This window comes from Labeo rohita, chromosome 13, assembly GCF_022985175.1.
Source record: "Labeo rohita strain BAU-BD-2019 chromosome 13, IGBB_LRoh.1.0, whole genome shotgun sequence".
NCBI lineage: Eukaryota > Metazoa > Chordata > Actinopteri > Cypriniformes > Cyprinidae > Labeo > Labeo rohita.
Window position 1 is genome coordinate 29,298,953 of NC_066881.1, and position 25,069 is coordinate 29,324,021.

The 25,069-nt window shown below is 33.0% G+C and overlaps 1 protein-coding gene across 1 annotated transcript; it reads right to left on the reverse strand.

Annotated features, from left to right (window-relative positions):
• Positions 1-1,577: 1,577 nt before the first annotated feature.
• On the reverse strand, positions 1,578-24,280 carry marchf5 (membrane-associated ring finger (C3HC4) 5). Its single transcript, XM_051125607.1, has 6 exons — positions 23,926-24,280; positions 13,833-14,035; positions 6,059-6,189; positions 5,800-5,983; positions 3,825-3,991; positions 1,578-3,740 (listed from the first exon to the last, which is right to left on the reverse strand). Exons 1-6 carry the CDS (start codon positions 23,967-23,969, stop codon positions 3,624-3,626), a joined length of 846 nt encoding a protein of 281 aa, XP_050981564.1. The 5' UTR covers positions 23,970-24,280; the 3' UTR covers positions 1,578-3,623.
• Between the last annotated feature and the right edge of the window lie 789 nt (positions 24,281-25,069).

The window sequence follows — 25,069 nt, forward strand, 5'->3', positions numbered from 1 at the left end:
ATACAACACTTTTACTATAATGGTTAATTTTCTTAAAGGATTTGGATTTGTTTTCTTTTTCTTTCTTTCTTTTCCTTTCTTTCCCCCTTTGTTTATAACTGTACTGCCTTAGTGGTTTGATGTTTTGAACTGTTTAATAAAAAACTTAAAAAAAGATTCGAAAGATTGTAAGTCCTGATCTGAATCAAAAGATTCACGATCTCGTTCCGCAGTTCCGATCTTAATGATTCGCGAATCATAATTACAGATCGGGACAAATGATTCGCGATCCGCGCTCCGATGTCCCGATCTGAAGCAAATAATTCGCGATCCGCGCTCCCAAGTTCCGATCTGAACCAAATGATTCGTGATCCGCGCTTCGAGGTCCCGATCTGAATCAAATAATTCGCGATCCAATATCCCGATCTGAATCAAATGATTCGCGATCCAATGTCCCGATCTAAAACAAATGATTCGTGATCCGCGATCCGAAGTTCTGATCTAAAACAAATAATTCGTGGTCCGGGCTTCGATGTCCCGATCTGAATCAAATGATTCGCGATCCAATGTCCCGATCTGAAGCAAATGATTCGCGATCCAATGTCCCGATCTGAAGCAAATGATTCGCGATCCGCGCTTCGAGGTCCAGATCTGAATCAAATCATTCGCGATCCGCGCTCCGATGTTCTGATCTGAATCAAATGATTCACGATCCGCGCTCCCAATTTCCGATCTAAAACAAATGATTCGTGATCCGCGATCCGAAGTTCTGATCTAAAACAAATGATTCGCGATCCAATGTCCCGATCTGAATCAAATGATTCGCGATCCGCGCTCCCAAGTTCCGATCTGAAACAAATGATTCGTGATCCGCGTTTCGATGTCCCGATCTGAACCAAATGATTCGTGATCCGCGATCCGAAGTTCTGATCTAAAACAAATGATTCGTGATCCGCGATCCGAAGTTCTGATCTAAAACAAATGATTCGTGATCCGCGCTTCGATGTCCCGATCTGAATCAAATGATTCGCGATCCAATGTCCCGATCTGAATCAAATGATTCGCGATCCAATGTCCCGATCTGAAGCAAATGATTCGCGATCCGCGCTCCCAAGTTCCGATCTGAACCAAATGATTCGTGATCCGCGCTTCGAGGTCCCGATCTGAATCAAATGATTCACGATCCGCGCTCCCAATTTCCGATCTAAAACAAATGATTCGTGATCCGCGATCCGAAGTTCTGATCTAAAACAAATGATTCGCGATCCAATGTCCCGATCTGAAGCAAATGATTCGCAATCCAGTGTCCCGATCTGAATCAAATGATTCGCGATCCGCGTGATTTGTGGTCCAGGGTCACATTTGTTTTCAATGGTCTCAAAGATGTCTTAAATCTTGAAAGGTTTTCTACTCCCATTAATTTGTTTATATATACTGCTGCCTTAAAGATAAAGCTTGAAAACAGAAGTGACACAAAAATAATACTCTTAATACTATAATTTTATGAGTAGATCACATGCTTTACCTCAAAGCTAAGAAACTTGTAGGCCTATTTAAAATCCAAATTAAAATCTCAAACTGCCCAACACACACAGTCAGGCATTGAAAAAATACATTTATTTACAGAAATCAACCAGGAAACTATAAATTCAGAAGCCGTATTTGTACAAAGCATCCATTTATACAACATACGTGTTCTGTATTTGGCATTATGCTTCATCTGTACAACAGGAGACATACTATACCTCACTGATATCATACAGCACAATTAGATGCTGAAAAGAAAGTGAGAATTTAAAATCGTATTTAGGCAACAGAAAAACTTGTCAGCTACTGCTAGTTGTGCAGTTGGTGTACATAAACTATTCTTTTAGCAACTACGTCACCATTAAGCATGTCCTTTCAGGGTTACACCTATCATCAGCAAGAAGCTCTAATGCAATAACAAATAAGGTGTTACGTTTAGTTAACTGCAGAAGCTCTTTAAAATAAAACACCTGCACAATGTAGTGTACTGCCATTACAACACAGTACTAGTATGCATTGTATTTATACTGTTTTCTGTAGTCAAAAACGTCACAGCTGTTGATGGCTGGAGATAAAACAGATGCACTACATTAATAAGAAGTCATCAAATACAATGATTCAGAAAAAAAAAAAAGAATAATTGGCATGTTTACCAGATCTGAACCATGTAACCTTTAAGACACGTACATTGTCCTGGTGTAATAAAAAGGCCACTAATACTCTTAAAGTTCACTGTTCTACACAAGACTATTTATGTCTGGGAATATATGAGGAAACAGGTTTATTAACAGCAGTTATGAGGCATCAGGTACCATATGTTTTAATAGAGCGATTGATTAAGGACCAAACACTGGATTCTCGGTTTATACAGGGCCCTTAATAAACTGACTCTATAAAAATGACTTACTGAAACTCAAACACCAACATTACAAAGATGGAAATTCAACATGATCGGATGATCACTTAAATTATGTGAAGACAGGCAAGATGGTGAATTTCACAGCAGCTGTCATATTTCACCCCAAAATTGAGTTAAAATTGATTTTTACAAAAGGCGGTTATTTTCACGAAATGATTGATGATCCTGCTCTGAAGTTAACTGCTAACTAGACAACACTCCATTAAAGCGACGAACTGCACCTCAAAATGCATGTTAGATAGAAACATTGTGCATTATGATAGAGTTTGTTGCTCAATTCACTATATTTTTATGGTGACAGTTCAATAGGAAATCAATTGAAAGCATCCAATCATCTTACACCACTGAAGTGAATGTTAATTATTGGTTGTATGTAAATACACTTTGTTTTTGTAATTCTGTTAAGCTTGTAAAGCCATTAAAATAACCAGGCAGGCAGGAAAAAAAATTGTCTTGCATTAACAAAAGAGCTTTTATTAGGATTTTTTGTAATGTGAAGGCAAAAAAAAAAAATCTAGTTTTCATACAAAACATATTTTAATCTTGTGTAATAGCATATGATATGTACTAAATTTAATTCAAATTGAAACAAAAATCATTGTGTCCAGACTTTTGCTTGCTTTTTAATATGCAAAACAATTTATTTCTTTTAATTTTGGGGTGAAATATAAGAAAATGGGGACATTTCTTTGTGAAACTCATCGGAGAACTACAACCACAAAAAATATTATTACAAGAAAATAACTGCTTTAGATATTTATGTTTGCCTTTAGTATTTACTATTGCATTCGCTAGTCTAATTGTTAATGAGAGGAGCAAAGTGCTTCATGTGAAACGGCACGTCGTCTTTTACATGTCAAGGATGCTTTAAAGATGATTCACATTTCGAATTCAATATAAAACAGCCACTTATTTATATAAAACCTTCTTTCAGTATTTATTTTTGCTCAGTCTCTTTCTTAAAATGTCAAACTGCCCATAAAATGAGTAACACACAACTCCCAGGTCTGATTATATCAAATGAAACAAAGCTGAATCACTGTTCAAGCCCCAAACGCAATAGTCACATTCACAAGGTAGAGAAAACCAAATCCAGCGTTTGTGAAAATGTCTGGTAGTGTGGCGCGGTAGTGTCTCTCAAAAGCTGCGTGAAATCAGAATGACGTGGATGGAATCGAGCAGAGGTTTGATGACGAGCTCAGGCCTCTTCCATCTCGGGGAAATTGAGGATCTTGCGATGAGCTTGTCGGAGATACTGCTGCTGCTTGAAATATACCTTAAACGCCCCTTTGATAGCCACGAACGCAATGCCACCCTGAGACAAAGAGAGAGTAATGTTATGAGTTTGAGGACATGTGTGTATAAATCACTGAAATAGTTTTCCATCATGTTCTCCTACCAGAATAGTCCTCTGAAGATTTGAGTTGACGCTGCTGAACATCAGTTTACCCACGATGGTGGCGATGGTGGGGAACACGAGGGCGCCGCACAGAATGCGTGTGGCTGACACGTGATCGGCCAGCGGACTGGCCTCCGCCGGGATCCTCGGCACTGGGCAGCCGATACCTGTGCGTGACAGAGTGAGACGGATTCTGATTTATGAACATTTCTGGTGACAATTTCACAAAGCTTGAACAAAATTATCAGGCAGTTTAGCTTTCCAACCTTGTCCTTTTAAAATTAGACTGACAGCTTTGTCGGAGGATAATAAACCGGTTTCAAATAGTGAATTTTGAGTAACTATTGTGTAAAATCGATGTTAATTAATTTACATTTACAATAAATACATTTTATATTATTTTATATTATATTATTAAAATTACCCTTGCAATTAAGAATATATATAAAGAGCAGATTATTAGGAAATGTCAAATAACTTTTGAGTAAATATTGTGTAAAATAGGTGTTTAATTTACATTTTATTTGCAATAAATAAATGTCATTTTATATTATTAAAATTAACTTTGCAATTAAGAATATATATATATATATATATATATATATATATATATATATATATTAGGAACAGATATATATTAGGAAATGTCAATAACGTCTTTTGAGTAAATATTATTTAAAATAGGTGTTTAATTTACATTTTATTTATAATAAATAAAATGTAATGTTATTTATTTATAATATATTATTAAAATTAACTTTGCAATTAATAATATATATATATATATATATATATATATATACACTACCGTTCAAAAGTTTGGGGTCAGTAAGACTTGTAATAGTCTTTAAAGTAGTCTCTTATGCTCATCAAGGCTGCATTTATTTGATTAAAAATATGGAAAAAAAAACAGTAATATTGCAAAATGTTTTTACAATATAAAATAATGTTTTTTATTTTAACATACTTTAAAATAGAATTTATTCCTGTGATGAAAAGCTGAATTTTTATCAGCTGTTACTCCAGTCTTAAGTGTCACATGATCCTTCAGAAATCATTCTAATATGCGGATTTATTATTAGAATGATCAGTATTGGATAATATCAACAGTTGTGCTGCCAAATATTTTTTGGAACCTGTGATTTTTTTTTTTTTCAGGATTCTTTCATGAATAACAAGTTTAAAAAGTACAGTGTTTATTCAAAATATAAATATTTTATAACAATGTAAATTATTTATTATTAACTTTTAATAAACTTTTAATTATTAACTTAATACATCCTTGGTGAATAAAAGTATTAATTTCTTAAAAAAAAAAAAAAAAAAAGAAAAAGAAACAATAAAAATGTACTGACCCCAAACTTTTGAACGGTAGTGTATATATATATATATATATATATAAATAAAAATCAACTCTGCAATTAAAAATATATATTTTGAACAGATAAATTATGTGATGTATAACATCTGTAACTATAATATTTCAAATATTCGATCATATTTATTTAAATGTACTAATATGCAAATAATATTAAATATACAATAATTATAACCATTAAAGAATAACACATAATAAAACAATAAAAAATATTAAAACGTTTAAATGTGGATATGTATAAATATCAGAATGTACAAAATCATACATCATACTGACAAAGATGGAATTTGTGAATGTAATGAATGAGTATTTATGAAACTTATATTTAATTTTGACTTAATGTTAATATTTTCAGCTTAATAATTACAATAATAATGCTGAAAATTCAGTTTTGCATCACAGGAATAAATCACGTTATTTTAAAAGGCAATAATATTTCACAATATTACAATTTTTAATGTATTTTTGATCAAATAAATGCAATCTTGGTGAACAAGAGACTTAAAAGAATTATAATAATAATAATAAAAATAACTAATTATTTCACTCACACATATGAGATCACAAACCATCACTGTCTGTCCCATCACCACTGACCTGGGAAGATACTATTTAGGATCTGAAGCTTATTGGAGTATTTCCTCCAGAGGCGGAGCACATAATCCTCCCAGCGAATCATCTTCCCTAGAATTAGCATAACTGGGATGGTGGGCAGGCCAATCAACAAGAAGAGAGGATCAGCCCGTTCCATCACATCCAGACCTTCCTTATGACCCACAACCTGAAAGACAGAGAGACAGTTCCTTAAGAATCAAGTACTGTTACAAAATCGTTTCATCTGTGAGTGACGTCTCACCTGCATGACTGTCACGGCTCCGTATGTAACAGCCGTCCAGTAAATCGATCCCACCATGATACCAGCAGCAGCAAACGGACAGGCCTTCGAGATCAACCGGTCTGCCAAATCCAGCACATACACCACCGGCCCTGTACACAAAAACAGTCCGACTTTAACATACAGAGAGTTATGAATCTAGAATTGAAGGGCTTTCCTGCCTCTCCAGCAGGGGGCAGAAGATGATATTATGATGTGAAAACAGTGTTGGGAATCAGCAGGACTTCAAACGCTCTTCTGACTACTTATGATTATTTAGCAAAATTTAAAGTTGTTTACAAAAAGATAGGTCAGCACTGAGAGTGCACAAACTACTGTAGATCATCCTGTTTAATTCACTATGACCATGATGACACACAGTTGATGGGAGTGATAAGCACTCTATTGTTCTATGCGTGACCAGTGATGACTAAATGACTCAGAAATAAAGGTTTACGATTACTGCAAAGCACACAGTCCTAAAAAGGAATGAGGAAACACTCGAGGTGGAAGTCAAGAGGAAATCATGCAATATTTACTGACCGACAACCACCTTTGCTCTCAACCTATAAATACCCTCCACTGCAGGAGAAGTCTAGGACGAGTCTCTAAAGACTCAAGAGGTTATTTTCACGCTCATTTCCTTAATTCTCTAGCGAATCGTGACTTCATTTTTATTTTCAGTTTCCACACATATCATATACAGGGCATTTTAATCCATTACTGTACATGGAGCTTTATGGACTATAGAACTTAAAAGAAAAGCAGTTAAACACAAAATCTGTCAAGAACATTTCAGATTACACCTACAAAAAAAAAAAAAGAAAAAAGATGTTTAAAAATGTTTATATATATAAATAAACATATCAAAAAATAAAACTTGTATTAAATTGTAATAATAATAGTAAAATTTTTAATGTTTTTTAAAGTCTCTTCTGCACATCAAAGCTGCATTTATTTGATCAAAAATACAGAAAAAAAAGAGTAATATTGTGAAATATTATTGACATTTAAAATACCGGTTTCTATTTTAATATACTTTGAAATATATTTATTCCTGTAATGCAAAGCGGAATTTTCAGCATCATTACTCCAGTTTTCAGTGTCATATGATCATTCAGAAATCATTCTAATATGCTGATTTATTTATTATATTGCAAACAGTTGTGATGTTTTTTTTTTTTTGCAACCTGCAATACTTGTATGTCATCATGCTGACATAAATTAAATAATACATAATGTATAATTAAATAAATACTATAGAAATAATAGCAAAAAAAAAAAAAAAAAAAAAAATGAAGAAAACGTTTTTTTTTTTTTTTTTTTTTTTTTTTATTATCCTCATAACAGTTATGGACAATTATTATGTGATATTTTCATAACAACTGCACAATTTACCACCATTTTACCTTTCCCATTTTGAATTCTTTTGATCTGTATAACTATAATTGGCTTAATTGTTTCAGTGCAAAGTATAATTTATTTTCTTTTATTTTGAGTCCTGAGAACAGAAACTGTATAACTAATATAACCACTGCCATTCACAGTTTGGGATCAGTAAGATTTTTCATGTTTTTAAAGTCTCTTCTGCACATCGAAGCTGCATTTATTTGATCAAAAATACAGAAAAAAACAGTAATATTATTGACATTTTATTGACTTTAAAATATAATTTATTCCTGTAATGCAAAGCTGAATTTTCAGCATCATTACTCCAGTTATCAGTGTGACATTATAATTCAGAAATCATTCTAATATGCTGATTTATTTATTATATTGGAAATAATTGTAATGCGTTTTTTTTTTTTTTTTTTTTTGGGAACCTGCGATACTTTTTCACGATTCTTTGTTAATGCATAAAAAGTTAAAAAGAGCAGCATTTATGTAAAATATAAATCTTATGTAACAATATACACTACTTTTCAAAACGCTGGGGTCAGTAAATGCTTTTTCCATTCTTTTTTTTTTAAATAAATTAATCCTTTTATTCACCAAGGATGTGTTAAATTGATACAAAGTGATAGTGAAGATATATTGTTAGGAAAGATTTCAGTTTTGAATGAATGCTGTTCTTTTTTTACCTTTTTATATTCACCAAAATAACCTGAAAAATATGAAGCATTACAACTGTTTCCAACATTGATAAATTAGCATATTAGAATGATTTCTGAAGGATCATGTGACACTGAAGACTGGAGTAATGCTAAAAATTGAGCTTTGCATCACAGGAATAAATTATATTATAAACTACATTAAAATAGAAAAGCAGTATTGAAAATTACAATAATATTTCACAATATTACATTTTTTTCTGTATTTTTGATCAAATAAATGCAGCCTTGATGAGCACAAGAGACCTCTTTTAAAAAATCTTACTGATCCCAAACTTCTGAATGGCAGTGTAAGTTGTGATAAGTTCCTATGTGTAAAATAACCTTCAACACACATTAATTCAGCTCTCAGATGCAGAGCAGACACTCTTCAGGCGTGTGTGTGTGTGTGTGTGTGTGTGTGTGCGTGCGTGCTGAGATCACTGACCCCTCTCGAGAATATTAATATGGAATATTCTGATGACAGCGCTGGAATCTGGTTCACGTTTGCTCTAGCGCTGCAACATCACCCTAATGGCTACTGGCAACAGGAACCGCTCAGGCATTTCTGCTGCCGGCCACAGATTCCATTATTAAGATCATTAAAAATAAACTCCACTTAGCAGGAATACAGCTGCAGTCTATTCTTCCTCGTTTTACACCGGCTTCACTGCACTGCCAAAGTACTGCTGTGGAACAAGGACTTTCTGTTCCCTACAAACCCTCTCCAACGCCAGGCTGCATAAAACAACTTGATTGTGATGTCATCTCTTCAAGCTGTACTGGTCTGAAGACCATCTTGAAAGTTAATCAGGAGTAGTATATTTGAGAAAGACAGGTGGTCTTTTTACCTTCACAGTTATGTAAGGGCTTTTCTGAGCAAAGTGGGTGATCTGTGTGCCATTTAACATGCCCATATCTAAAAGACCAACTAAAGTTCCAAACCATAGTCAGCATTCTGCCTAGGGAGCATTTTTAGGCATAATTGATACATTACTGCTAAATTATGCTGCCTTCTGAGATTAAGATATAATTGTTTAAGCCAAATTCAAAGGAACCACTGCTTACACTACCTGTCAAAAGTTTTGAACAGTAAGAGTTTTAATGTTTCTTAAAGAATTCTCCTCTACTCATCAAGCCTGCATTTATTTGATCCAAAACACAGCAAAAGTGTAATATTGTGAAATATTTTTACTATTTAAAATAACTGCTTTCTATTTGAATATATTTTAAAATGTAATTTATTCCTGTGATCAAAGCAAAATTTTACTCAGTAGCATCATTACTCCAGTCTTCAGTGTCACATGATTCTTCAGAAATCATTCTAATATGTTGATTTGCTGCTCAAGAAACATTTATTATTAGTTAGTAGTATCAATATTTATTTTTGTTTTCAGGATTCTTTGATGAATATAAAGATCCAAAGATCAGTATTTATCTGAAATAAAAAGCTTTTGTAACATTATACACTATATCATTGAAAAGCTTGGAGTCAGTATTATGTCAGTATTATTATTAATTTTTTTGGGGGGGAAAGAAAATTATAAAAATTAGTACTTTTATTTAGCATATATTTAGGGATGCTTTAAATTGATGAGCAATTATGATAAAGACATTTATAATGTTACAAAAGATTTCTGGTTCAGTTAAATGATGTTCTTCTGAACTTTCTTTTCATCAAAGAAACCCAAAAAAATTATACTCTGCTGTTTTCAGCAATAATAATAATAATAATAATAATAATAATAAATGTTTTTTTTTTTTTTGAGCAGCAGACCAGAAGATTAGAATGATTTCTGAAGGATCATGTGACTGGAGTAATGATGCTAAAAATTCAGCTTTGAAAACACACGAATAAATTACGTTTAAAATATATTCAAATAGAAAACAATAATTTAAATAGTAAAAATATTTACAAATGTTACCGGTTTTGCTGTACTTTGAATCAAATAGATGCAGGCTTGGTGAACATAATATATATAGATATAAATATAGATATATGTATCCTCATAGTCATAAAGCTAAGCTTAATATTTTATTTTATTTTATTTTAAGGTTTAGGAAAAATAGAATTTATTTTGATATAGTCATTTAGGACAAGGGAAATGATCATCTTAAAAACTAAACTAAAATCCTCCCAGCTAGGCTTTGTGGTTTTTTTTTTTTTTTCTTAATTCCAAAAAAACAAAAAAAAACAAAACAAAAAAACAACATGGTAAGGATCATGTGACACTGAAGACTAGAGTAATGGCTGATAAAAATTCAGCCTTGCCACCAAAGGAATAAAGTATATTTTAAAGTATATTCAAATAGATATACAGCCTTGGTGAGCATAAGAGACTCAAAATAATTAACTAACATTATCCAAGATACTTCAATTACTGGCTAAATTCATAGGGAAACGAAATTAAATTGAAGTCTAAATCACTTGTAACTCTGAAGGCTTTATACATGAAATAACTCCAGATGGGTTTAATAGAGTACTGCATCCATTACGACATCACTCACTGTTATAACCTACATAAAGCCCTGCAAACTGAGCCTTGAACAGGAACACAGTGTGTCCTATGGCGGAAATGAGAGTGTTTGTGAAGTACTCCTCTGCATATTATATGGTAATATGTGGTCACCGTGTCCCGTCTGTCTGATGTGGAAGGACGACCTCGTCTACGGGCTGCTGAAATTAAACAACTGAATGTGACCCATCAGGATTTTCATCTGTGTTATCTTTCTCTTCCTTCTGTCAGTGACTTCCTTTAGTCAAATCCACACAATCTACATTGTCACACATCTCCTTTAAAGATCTCTGCATAATCTTTACCTAGTTTTGTCTATTAAGTCTATTCAGTGCTTCTCCGGGTTTTATGAAGGTAAATTTAAGACTTTAAGTTATTTTTAAGACCAAGTAAAGAAAATGTAAAGAATAAGTTGAAGGGAAGTGTTATTTATTCCTGTGATGTCAAAGCTGAATTTTCAGCATCATTACTCCAGTCTTCAGTGTCACATGATCATTCAGAAATCATTTAAATATGATGATATATAGCAGTTGTGCTACTTTTTTTTTTTTGTGGAAATTGTGATTAATTTTTTCAAAATTCTTTAATGAACAGAAGGCCCAAAACAACAGCATTTACTTGAAATATAAATATTTTGTAACAACGTAAAAAATCTTTTTGATTACTTTAATGCATCCTTGGTAAATAAAAGTAATAACTTCTTAAAAAAACCAACACTGAACACAAACTTTTGACCTGTAGTGTATATTTCATTCAATATTGGAAAGTGCTGATTAAAAAGGATTCATAAATTTAACCAACTCATTAAAAAGAATCAGTTGAAAGAGCAATTCAATATTAAACTCACTTCGCTATTCACACATCTTTTGTTTCTCAATCTTTCTTGATCGTCACATTAAATTCAGAAGACAAGCTCACAATGCATTTAAAATATGAAGTGGATTTGCCGTGGAGGCATAGATCAACCAGCGGTGCAGGAAACCCTCGTATTCACTAGCTGTGACCGCGTCCGTCTGCCTCGCTCTCGTTCCTACAGTTTGAAAGTTGAACGCGGACCGTGATTGGTGCAATTTCACAGCTGGCCACGGTCACCCTGACAACCGTATCCCAGAATAAACCCATCGCTGTGGAAAGAGACAGAGAGCGAGCGAGGACGACAGACTGGCCCTCAGGAGATGCAGCCGGAGGAAGATTATTAGCACAGCGTGAAGAGAAACTAATGCTGTTATACTCTCAAACCTGATCAATTTACATAAGAGATGAAACACAAGAGGATGAAAAATGACATTTCGTTTTCATGAGCAGCGGATTACCGGAATCACAAGCAAATCCTCATCGCCGATATCAAAAGAGGGATTTCTCTGGAATCAGGATTGACCTACTAAGTACAAAAAACTAAATAAACAAGCGCAACTATTCATAACTACTGCTGTGACATTTGATGGAGGCTGATAACGTCTGAAAGTGAAAGTATGTCACAAATGTGTAGAATTTTGCTTGTTATGTGTGGTATGTGAAAGAGAACTGCTTATTAACACCCAGCAAAGGCAGGGTGATGTCTCGAATATTTTCACTTTCAATTTAGACATTAATTAGCCATTAAATTAGTTCCACGATCTAGTATCTTACAAAATATGACAGATATTTTAGTAGTACCTCTGATGTGCACACTACCTGTCAAAGGTTTTTTAACAGTAATATTTTTAATGTTTTTACACTTTTTAAGAAGTCTCCTCTGCTCACCAAGCCTGCATTTATTTGATCCAAAATACAGCAAAAGCAGTAACATTTTGAAATATTTTTATGATTTAAAATAACTGCTTCCTATTTGCAATTTATTCCTGTGATCAAAACTTAATTTTCAGCATCATTACTTCAGTCTTCAGTGTCACATGATCCTTCAGAAATCATTCTAATATGCTGATTTGCTGTTCAGGAAGCATCTATTATTATTATTATTATCATCACTATTTAAATCAGTTGAGTACATTTTATTTAGGGTTCTTTGATGAATAGAAAGATCCAAAGATCAACATTATACACTATACCAAAAGCTTGGAATCAGTTTTATTGGAGTTCAGTTTTTGATTTTTTTTTTTAGCAATAGAGACTTCTTTAAACAACATTAAAAAATCTTACTGTTCAAAAACGTCTGAATGGTAGTGTAAAGCTCAAAAATTGAGACCATTTCAAACAAAAAAACTAATATTTTGGGAGGGGAAAAAGGAAACATTTTTAAAACAGGATGCATTAAATTAATCAGAAGTTGACAGTAGAGCTGCAAAACCATTAGTCATGAATAATCCTTTCCAAATAAAAGTTTATGTTTGCATTCTATATATTTGTGTACTGTGTATATTTATTATGTATATATAAATTCACACACAGGTATATATTTAAAAAAAAAATTGTACGTACTGCATTGTATGTAAACACTTGTATATAATTTATATTATATATAAACATTTTATAAGTTCAACATATTTTTCCTTAATATATACATGTATGTGTGTGTATTTATAAATATATACAGTACACGCTCATATAGTATGCAAACATAAACTATTTTAAATCGATTAATTGCGACTAATTGTTTTGCAGCTCTACAGTAAAAACATTTATAATGTTCAAATATTCTTTTCAAATATTTTTAAATATTCAAATATTAAGAATCTATTTTAAATAAATGTTGTTCTTTAGAATTTTCTTTTCATCAAATCCAAGTAGCTTTTCAGAGTAGTTTAACTGTTTTCAACAGTGGTAATAATAAGAAATGTTTCTTGAGAAGCAAATTAGCATATTAGAATGATTTCTGAAGAATCTTGTGACACTGAAGACTGGAGTAATGATGCTGAAAATTCAGATTTGCATCACAGGAATGAATTACATTTTAAAATATATTCACATAGGAAAGAGTTATTTTAAATTGTAAAAATATTTTGCAATATCAACTGCTTTTCCCATATTTTGTTCACATTAAGGCAGCACTGGCGAACAAAAGAGGCTTCTTTCAAAAAAAATAAAAAATAACAAATATTGAGAAAATCAACCAAATAAACGGTGTATAGTTGATTCCGTATATTATACAAGGATACAAGACAAATTAGTGAGAATATAAACTCGACACTCAGCATTAAAGAGTTGTCATACCAAGCTTAGGGAACACGATGAGGTACTCAGCATTGCATTGTGGGCAGGCGACACGTGCGGTGCTATTGCCCCTCTGTTTCTCATCAACCCAGCGTTGGAGACATGACTGATGAACCCATTTAGTTGAACCACGGCAGCGGCACGGACGCACCCACTCTGCCGTACGGTCATCCTCATCTGTGGCAAAACACACCCAACAACTCCTGAAAAACACACATAAAAACGCATCAGCGCTCTGCTCAGTGTTTAATTCAGGGCAAAGTATAACAACATAAAGGTGAAGAGAAAGTTTGTCATGTAACTGTGTAAAGTTCAGAGCTCCAAGAGTTATTTTTATAGTTCAACTCTTAAACGTATCAGGGGACAGTGAGCAAAGAAAGAGAGGCAACTGCAGAGTAATATGGGTCAGTGACTAAGCACAAATGAAACAAGATCAAAAAAAAAAAAAACACAAAAAAAAACACATTATCATTCTCAGTGTAATCTTTTTAACAACCTAACTGTGCAAATCAGCATGTTCAAGATAAACTGGTTTATTTAAGGTTTTAGTAAATTAATTACATTATACCAATTTCTTAAATGATCACAATTGCGTGCTCAATCAGCATTTTTGCTGAGAAAAGCCCACAAATTAAGATTATTTAAAAAGAAAATAGTTTTATTTATTGGGGTTTTAGTGAATTAATTACATAATATGGCTATTAATTACTCAGAAAGATTTCAAAATGCCTGTCACCCCCTTAGCATTTGTATGTAATATAAACACTCACAATTGAATGACCGTGCAGAATCGCATATTAGCATGTTTGGTGTGAAAAGCTCAAAAATTAAGATTTGTATATAATTGTGGCAAATCACTGAATAGATGCCAATATATTGTTTAATTTGTTAGCCAGCATCAACATTGTCTAATGATGATCCTGTAAACAATCCATGTCAAATCTCTCAGTGTTTCTGGACGAGGGATAGAGACTGGGCCGTTCTCTCAGGTTCCTGTGCGAGATTTTCCATTCTGTCTGTTTCTGAATAAAACATGAGGATGAAGAGCTGCTCAGGTGACCGAAATCAGTCGTGTGCTCCTCATCATGAACCCTACTGTAATCATCTCCATTAGATGACAATCACAGACCCAAACAAGAAACAAGACATTTGTGCTTATGCACCTCTTCATTTTCTTTAAAACATGACCTTATCTCAATTTTATGACAGCGTTTTTGTGCCGCATTTGAAAAATAAAATAAAATCTTAAGATTACGTGAATAAAATTGAAATTATGAGAATAAATGTAAAATATATTAAGAGAATAAAGTCAAAATGTTTTGAGAATAAAATAGAAATGTTACGAGAATAAAGTCAAAATTATGAGAATTAATTTGTAACAATTACAAGATTAAAGTTATAATACGCAAACATTATAACTTTTTGACTTTATGCTTGGAACATGCCGACTTTATGCTCGTGGCATTTCGACTTTATTCTCGTGTCATTTCGACCTTATTCTTGTGGTATTTCGACTTTATTCTTGTAATCTCATAATTCACAAGATGTTAATTGATGGGCCGGAGTGATGTTGATTACTTGTGGATTATTGTGATGTTTTTATCAGCTTTTTGGACTCTCATTCTGACGGCACCCATTTACTGCAAAGAATCCTTGATGAGCAAGTGACGTAATGCTACATTTCTACAAATCTGTTCCAAACTCATCTACATCCTTTTAAGCACAAAGTATTTAGATACAAAACAAAACAAAAAAAGCTGGAACATGTCTACAATTTTTGAGCAAAACAAACTACAAAACCAGAGGTTTTTTTAGACTGCGTTTGGACACATGACTCTCTCCTGAAAGTGTCTGTCATAGATGAAGAACAAAAGACCAGAAGCAAAATAAAGAGTGACGAAATGATCTGAGATCTTCACAAGATCAGTGCTACGGACAAAGACGATTCTCCATGTTCCTTAAAAACCTTCTCCTGTTCCTGTAACCCTGCCTCCATCATGACAACCATCAGAAACACAATCACCCCCGTGAAATCCAGGAGACCTCGCCGTCGCCCCTCACTCAAACACACTCGCGTAACATGGATTTACGCACTAAGAGCCGTGTTCATTAAGGTGCACCGTCAAGGTCTGACAACCTGATTATCAGTCAATAAACAAGGTAAAAACTTCAAACATTCAAACTACAGGCTATATTATCTACCGTAAAATATACACAAGGTGTGACACATCAGATTTTTGTCTGTATTGTGAGAGAAAAATAATTCACAGATACATCACAATTCTTTCATTAACAATTGTGCTTTAGACCGCAAATAAATAAATAAGATACTAACAGCATTTTTTAAAATTTAAATGGACTATACAAATAAACTACTAATCATCAGTAATAAATTGATTTTTTTTTTCCAATTTTAATAAGAATGGACCATCTCATTAACAGTTGTACTTTAAACCACAAATAAATAAAATAAATACTAACAGCATTAAATAATGATAAACTATACGAATAAATAAACTACCAATTATCAATAAAAATTATTAGAAACTTTCCCATTAATTTTTATAAGAATACAATTAACAACTGTACTTTTGCTATAAAAATAAGACGCGACAGAATTACTGTTTGTGATAATATATATGATGCTTAAAATATCTCCAGTATACCACACCATTTCCCATTAAATCACGTGAATAAATAAATAACTACTAATTATCAATTAAAAACGATGAGAAAATTTTCCCATACATTTTTATAAAAAATGGCCAACTCATTAACAATTGTACTTTAAACCACAAATAAATAAATAAATAAAATTAAAAAATGAAATAAAGTGTATAACAAATACCAATAATATTTGTGAAATAATAAATAAATAAGAAAACATAAATTAAAATCTATTAATAATTACATTTTTAGAAAGTTTACCCTTTCCTTTTTTTTTTGTTCATAGGAGTGGACTATCTCCACTTGTAATGCAGGGTCATGTTTTTTCTTTTCTTGTCTGCAAGTAAACGATTCTCTGAATCTGACTTGAATCGCGAGGTGGCGTTTAAAAATTCCCAGCCATTATATTTTGTGGCCATGCAAACTAGATCATGAACCTTGTTCTTTAGGAGCATTATAGCTTCCGTTCATTTTTGCTATGATAACATAAACATACGCTCATTACAGCACCTTATCTCCACACATGCAAACCAAACAACTTGTAAATAATGAGGCTAATAAAATGTTGACTTTGCCCAGCTGAACAGCTGTGATCACATTATGTTCTCTGCTGTAATTTAAGACACATGACAGAATTACAGTTTGTGATAATATATATGATGCTTAAAATATCTCCAATATACCACACCATTTCCCATTAAAATCACGTGAATATTCCGGGAACAAAAGCTGCAAAAATCCCTCTTAGATGCCCAGAAAACAGGCTTCTCGTCCTCTAGATTTACATTACAATTTGAGTTCTTGCAGAATATGGCTATGAGATACCATCAGGAGGTCAGAAAGTCGATACCGCTCACCTTTCTTTACATGTTAAGAGCCTGTTACATGACACAGAAAGACAATCTATACAACAGCGAGGGGGGTCTCTGGAACTGATAACCCTGATAATAGTTTAAATATCCTGAACTCTAGAGCCCCACCATCAGCTCCGATTTCACACAGGATGAGTTTTCAAGAATAAAGTGGCTAATTTTGCCACAGTTGAGTGATGTTGCTTTAAAAACAGGAATAAGTCTGTGAAAGTTTAGATGCTTCCTCTTGGCCAGATAATGTGGAAGCTTTAAATGTCTACTGTTAAACGCAAACCTCAAACTTTAAGTATGAGCAATAATAATACTGAAGCACTGAAAAGAAGAGTTAGAAAAAAGCGTTTCAGTGACAAACTCCTGCACGTTCTCATTAATACACAGGTCAGACTGCATTTAAAGAGGCATTAAAATCTCAGCACAATGAGTTTACTCATTCGGCTGTGGTCACGTGACTGTGGGAACCTGAATGATCTTCCAGCCAACAGCCAGTGAGAGAAAATAGTTGAGGATCAGAGGAACCGCTGAGATCCCAGACGTCTACTCATACAAATAGGGCTGCCACGATTAGGAAATTTCATCTGGCAATAAAGGATCATACAAATAACTGCAATTAGCCACTGAACTGCATTTTTATTAATATCATATCAGTTAATAGATATCTATAAACATTAAACAATAAGGTGTTCACACTGAACATGGAAGCAAATGTATGATTTCCCTGATAAATAATGCACAGGGTAGAAAAATATAATATTTTTAGAAAGTGCTTTCAAATATAAAAATATTTGCATACATTCTCCATTAATTATTAAAATACAAAAACAATATTATTATTATTAATATTATTACCAGTTATGATAATAATTCAATGTATTAATTATTTTTTTGCCTTTTTTATATGCTCAACAGGTTATCATCATTAACTCAATTTAAAACTAAGACCATAAAAAATTATACTTGAAATAAAATAAGTTTAAGTTTATTATTTTATTTCAGTTAACATTTATTTTATTTCAGCTAGTTTCACAGCATAATTTCTCATGTTTTTTAGTTTAACTTGAAGTACTAAAAACTAAACTATATTTAAAAATAAATAAATAAATGACAAAAATCTAAAAACAAAAAATAAATAAAAATTAAACACAAAAAAAGTTTCTTTTTTTTCCAAAGTAACTAAAATTACAGTGAAAACTGAAAGAAAAAAAATTATATATATAAAATAAAAAATATATCCCTCAGTACCAACTTTATTCACCTGTCTAGTTTGTGACTAGTTTACAGCTGGTGCACCGGGCGAGCACCCGCTACATTAGAGATCCTGTAACTTCAGAGTAAATGTTTTCCAGCAACACCAGTCATCTTGAACTTGTGATCTATATTTGTATTTGAGGAGGGGTGAGATGTGGCCTACTGCTGATCCATAAACACACACACTCACTCTCGCTCGCTCCCCTGTGGTCAGAGTCACAAGACCTACAAGATCACGTTTCACCAGCAAATGTATAAAGCCAGGAGGAACAGAAATTCACAGACCACAGAATTACCAGCATTTCTAAAAAAATCTATATGTTTTAGTGCAATAATAAGTCACATTTTAACTGAACAGCTATAGTTACTACATTTATGTTTAACTACATTAATATTTGAAATCCTGACACCCATTTCCTGTTAAAAAAAAGGTAAATATTCCAGGAGTAATACTAGCAATCACTGTAGAAGTCACCTAGAATCTGTGTCAGCTTTCCTCAAGCGTTTTCGGCAATTTATGTTGACACTTTCCACCACAGGGCTTTTTTTTTTATATTTTCACAATTTTGAGTTTTAGGGAAGCCCATTTCTGCCGCTGAATAAAAAAAAAAAGATAATTTGATGTGACTTTTTCTCTCAGAAATCTGACTTTTTTTCCCCTCGCATTTGTGGGATATAAACTCACAATTGCAAGTTATAAAGTAAAATTGCAGGATATAAACTGGCAGTTCAAACTTTTTCCTCAGAATGGCATGATATTACCTCGCATTTCAAGTTCAAGTCCAGTTCTTGGGGTTAACGAGATGCAAACTCAGAATTCCAAGAAAAAAGCCGGAATTGCGAGATGTAAACTTAGAATTCTAAAATAAAACAAACAAACAGAATTTCGAGATGTAAACTCAGAATTCTGAGAAAAGTAGTCAGAATTGTGAGATGCAAACTCAGAATTCTGAGGAAAAAAGTCGGTACTGTGAGATACAAACTCAGAATTCCAAGACAAATAGTACGAATTGCAAGATGTAAACTCAGAATTCTGAGGGAAAAAAGTCAGAACTGAGAGATGTAACCTCACATTTCTGAGGAAAAAGCCAGAACTGCAAGATGTAAATTTAGAATTCTCAAGGAAAAAGTCGGAATTGCGAGATGTAAACTCAGAATTCTGAGAGGAAGTGTCAGAATTGAAAGATGTAAATTCAGAATTCTAAGAAAAATAGTAGGATTTGCGAGATGCAAACTCAGAATTCTGAGAAAAAAAAGTTGGATTTATGAGATGCAAACTCAGAATTCTGAGAAAAAAAGTCAGAATTGCGAGATGCAAACTCAGAATTCTGAGAAAAACGAAATTGGGAGATGTAAACTCAGAATTCTGAGAAAGATAGTCAGGATTTTGAGATGTAAACTTAGAACTCTGAGAAAAAAGTCTGAATGGTGAGATCTAAACTCAGAATTCTAAAGAAGAAAAGTCCAAATAGCAAGATATAAACTTGCTAAAAGAACAAAAAGATTTAGAGACGTAAACTAGAGATGTTAACTCGAAACTGTTTATATTTCACAGTTCTCACTTTATTTACAGAATTGCCAGAAACAAAGCCTGAACTCTGAGATAAAAAGTCACAAATACCTTTATTCCCTTGGTGGAAATAGGCTTCCATAGCAATTAGCATAGGCACCACGCAAACCCACACTTTATTGACATTCGAACAGAACATAACACAACACCAAAAAAGGTCCAAATGATGGTGGATTATTTCCAGACACTTTTCAAACATGACTCAGACACACATTTGAAAAGACAGCCTGTTTTATACGTGATGATGTGGAAACACATCAAAGCTGGATGGGAAAAACAATAAGTCGGAGAAAGTGAGGTTTAAAAACAGCCAAAATAAATGGAGCCGGCTTTCTGAATACCGCCGAGAACAAAAGAGGGTGATAGAGTGTCTGCCACGTAAAGGTCAGACAGGATTTAAGCATGACCCCGTCTTTTCAAGCGATGAAGAGCTGCATTGCAGAGAGAGCAGCTGCGGGTGGCAGGCCTCGATAAGGCCATGTGTTAGAGTCTGATAGAGCTGCACGCTGGCGTACGGCTATCTGCTTCCACACAGACCTGTGAAGGTTGTTGCCTCAGTGACGGACATTAGAGAAGGATGCAGGATCCATTTGAGAGAGATGAGAGCTTTCACCATGACAACTGACACAGATATGTCTACAAACAGGCTAATGTGCCAATAAACCACTTTACTAACACCAGTTAGTCCAGTACTTTCCTCTCAATACCCATTTTCTATGATGCAAACAGAAGTATGAGGAAACAAGTTAAAAATGACTACCATTCAAATGATTGGGTTGGTGAGATTTTTTTTTAATGTTTTTAAAAAAGTCTCTTAGCAAGGCTGCATTTATTAGATCAAAAATACAGCAAAAAATAGTGAAACATTATTGCAATTTGAATAACTGTTTTGTATTTGAATATATTTTAAAATGTAATTTATTCCCGTGATGCAAGCTGAATTTTAACATAATTACTCGTCTTCAGTGTCACATGATCCTTCAGAAATCATTCAGATATGCTGATTTGAAGATTTGCTGCTCAAGAAGCATTTTTATTTATATAAATGTTGAAAACAGCTGTGCTGCTTCATATTTTTGTAGAAAACCATGCTATATTTCAATTCAAGATTCTTTGATTAATTAAAACAACATTATTAATCGAAAGGACAGCAAACTGTAATGTAATTTGGAACAGAAATTGTATTGTAACAGAAACAGTATTGTTTTCACTGTCACTTTTGATCAATGTACTAAATCGCTAAATAAAAACTGTGAGCAGTAGTGTATATTATATTTATAATATGTAAAATGTAAATAATATGTAAAAAATATTCTATATATTTCTAATATGTATGCAAGGTATATTTTTCAGGTAAAACGAGTTATTAAACTGTGATTCAGTGACATTTTAATTTTTTATCCAAAAAATTTATATTTTTATGACATAAGGATTCTTTATTAAATAAAAATGTCAAAATAACAGCATTTATTTCAAGTAGAAACTTTGTAAAATAAATATTTTTACTGTAATTCTGGATTCTACTTTTACTTCCGTGTTGAATAAAGTATTACTTTAATTCCAAAAAACCCTTTTGAATGGTAATGCATATACACTACCAGTCAAAAGTTTTTGAACAATAAGATTTTTGTCTCTTCTGCTCACCAAGCCTGCATTTATTTGATCTAAAGTACAGCAAAACTGTAACATTTTTAATATTTAATTTCAAAGCTGAATTTTAGCATCATTACTCCAGTCACATGATCCTTCAGAAATCATTCTAATATTCAAATTTGCTGCTCAAAAAACATTTATTATTATTATTATGTTAAAAACAGCTGAGTTGAATTTTTCAGGTTTTTCTGATGAATAGAAAGTTCAGAAGAACATAATTTATCTGAAATAGAAATCTTTTGTAACATTATAAATGTCTTTATCATCACATTTTAGCAATTTAAAGCATCTTTGCTAAATAAAAGTATTAATTTCTATCATTTCTTTCCCTCCCAAAAAAAAAAAAAAAAAAAAAAAAAAAAAAAAAATATATATATATATATATATATATATATATATAGTGACTCCAAGCTTTTGAATGGTATCCTGTATAATGTTACAAAAGCTTTTTATTTCAGATAAATGCTGATCTTCATATTTTTCTATTCATCAAAGAATCCTGAAAAAAATATATTCAACTGTTTTAAATATTGATAATAATGAAAAATGTTTCTTAAACAGTAAATCAGCATATTAGAATCATTTCTGAAGAATCATGTAACACTGAAGACTGGAGTAATGATGCTGAAAATTCAGCTTAGCTCACAGAAATAAATTATATTTTAAAATATATTCAAATAGAAAACAGTTATTTTAAATAGTAAAAATATTTCACAATATTACTGCTTTTGCTGTATTTTGGATCAAATAAATGCAGGCTTGATGAGCAAAACATTAAAAATCTTACTGTTCAAAAACTTTTGACTGGTAGTGTATACTAACATACGAAAGTTTCCAGCAATCTTATTTTTGACTGGAAGGACAGATCCACTCAATTGTGTCCCGTCAGCAGGCCAGTGCAGTCTAGTTTATTTTGCAAGCGCTGGCCCTCTGGCAAACAGGACAGTCTGTGTGGAAAAACATGAACAAGGTCAGGACACTGAACAGCTCAACTCCACGCAGTGACCCAATGAATAATTACCGAAAAGAGAACCAGTCCATGTCATTTACCAAAAAATGCTCCTATATATAGAAAATCTGCAATTACGAGGAATATTCAATAGTGCTGTTTATTTATGACCTTTGAGGGCTAATCTGCAAAAAGTGACCACAAAAACAGACTCATTATAAACTTCTCCAGGACACACTGTCCTTTTTGCTGGGTTCATTAAAAGTAAAAACTCATAGTACTTAAGACCAACATTAGCAAGTCATGTGGCCTTTCTGAAATCATCCGCTGACCTGAGCAGGTGTGCAAGTCAGATCAAACAGGCAATCAAGCCTCTTATGACCTAAGCTGTTTTACTAAAGGAATATTCTGGAATCAGTACAGGTTATGCTGTCATAGTGTTGACTAACACAGGAAATCATTTCAACCCATTACAGTTAGTGAAACAAATAAAAATGATAATGTAATGCACATATTATGAAGTCATAAGACTGATTGTTTTTAACTCTTGCATTAACTGTGTAAACTAATTTGCAATATGCAATCACATGACACATGCTAGGATAACACAAGAAATGATCAGGAATCAGGAGTTAACCCCATTGCATAATTGCAATATTGCATATTCTGTTGTTAAAGCCTAATGGTTATTTACTAATAATGTGTCAAAAACTGGAAAGAAAACAAAAATCAGTTCTGCACATTGGTTTCCAGACACAAATCAGTGTTATTAGACGTTAACACAAAAGATTAATCTTTAGAACATGAGCTGTTAAACGTATACGATATTAAAGACCCAAAAAGTAAATAATCAATGGAGCAAGACTGAATCAAAACAAAATTAAAGGCCAAATGAAGGTCACGCCCCCTCGCCAAAGACGTCACGTCATGTAACATGCTTAGCATCTCTATGTAAGAGCAGAAACGCTCTAAACGTGCAAACAATCACTTTGTAGCTACTCTAATTGTTCGTTAAGAATATTTATAAGCGTTTAAGAATATTTACAACATATAAAAGTCCATAAATGTATTTCCACTGACAGGTTGATATGTAGCTTGCATTAGCCGTTTGTTTACATTCACGTTTCTTTGACTCACCTGTCCACAATCTGCTGCATTACAACCGCTCCCTCTTCTGCCATATTTACATGAGTCCGCACGCTTAATTAAAGACTGAAAACTGAAGTATGGCAATATTTAAATATTTTAATAATAGAGATTTAATCGTCAGGCCGCAGTGAATCTTAACGCCGTGTTAAACACGCACGTGAGCGTCTTACTGTCATTAAACAAACGCTGCAATCCGACTACAAACCACTGAGATTGATTATTATAAACCGATCTATTAATGAATATTCATAAATGTCAGTAATTCCAGAAACGCGCAGCGACTCCATTGACTGCGCTTGAGAAACGCGAGCGGACGCAACGGCGCGCTTGTGCGAGATTAACTCGACTCTCGCGAGAGCACAGGTGCATTCTGGGACGTGTAGTCTTCGTGTCATGTAGCCAAAAATATAAAAATTTATGTTCTCGCAGAGGCAGGCAGCCTAGAGCAAGAGGGACTACGCCTGCTGGAGCAACATGAAGATACATATTTGGCTTCAGAATACCTCATACTGTGGTAAGGAGAGGATTTCAGTACAAATTCTAAATGATTAGAGTGCATATTTTATTTGACATGGCAGAGCATCCAGGAATAGTAAATAGAATTAGTGAGGGCTTCATTCATTTCCTATTTCTTATAGCATATGGTTAGGTAATTATATAGTGTTTGTTTATTGCTGATGTGTTGGATTTTGATCCTTTCTTTTGTTTTTTAATTTTACTGAGTTCATTATTATATAGGCTATGAGACTTGAAATGACAAGCATTTTATGCATCTGCTATTTTTCTGTAAAATTAACTACTATTCTCTTATAAGAAAATGCAAATTTGACATACATGGAAAAGCTTTAAAATGAATAAACTCTTGATTATGGTCAAAATCATCTCTTATGGAAAATTAGCTTCATTGTGCCAAAGAATATAGTGACTATTGAAGTCAATCACAAATTGCCTAGTAGGTTACTTCTGGTCAATTTAAGTCACTTTTCGCATTTTACGCATTTCAAATAAACTTATTTATAGTATTAGTTAGAGCATAGATATCTTAGAGCTGTAAGTTCATTATTTCATAAATAACTTTCTATTATGACTCCTGTACATGAGCAGTGAATATGGAACCACTTAGCAGATTTTC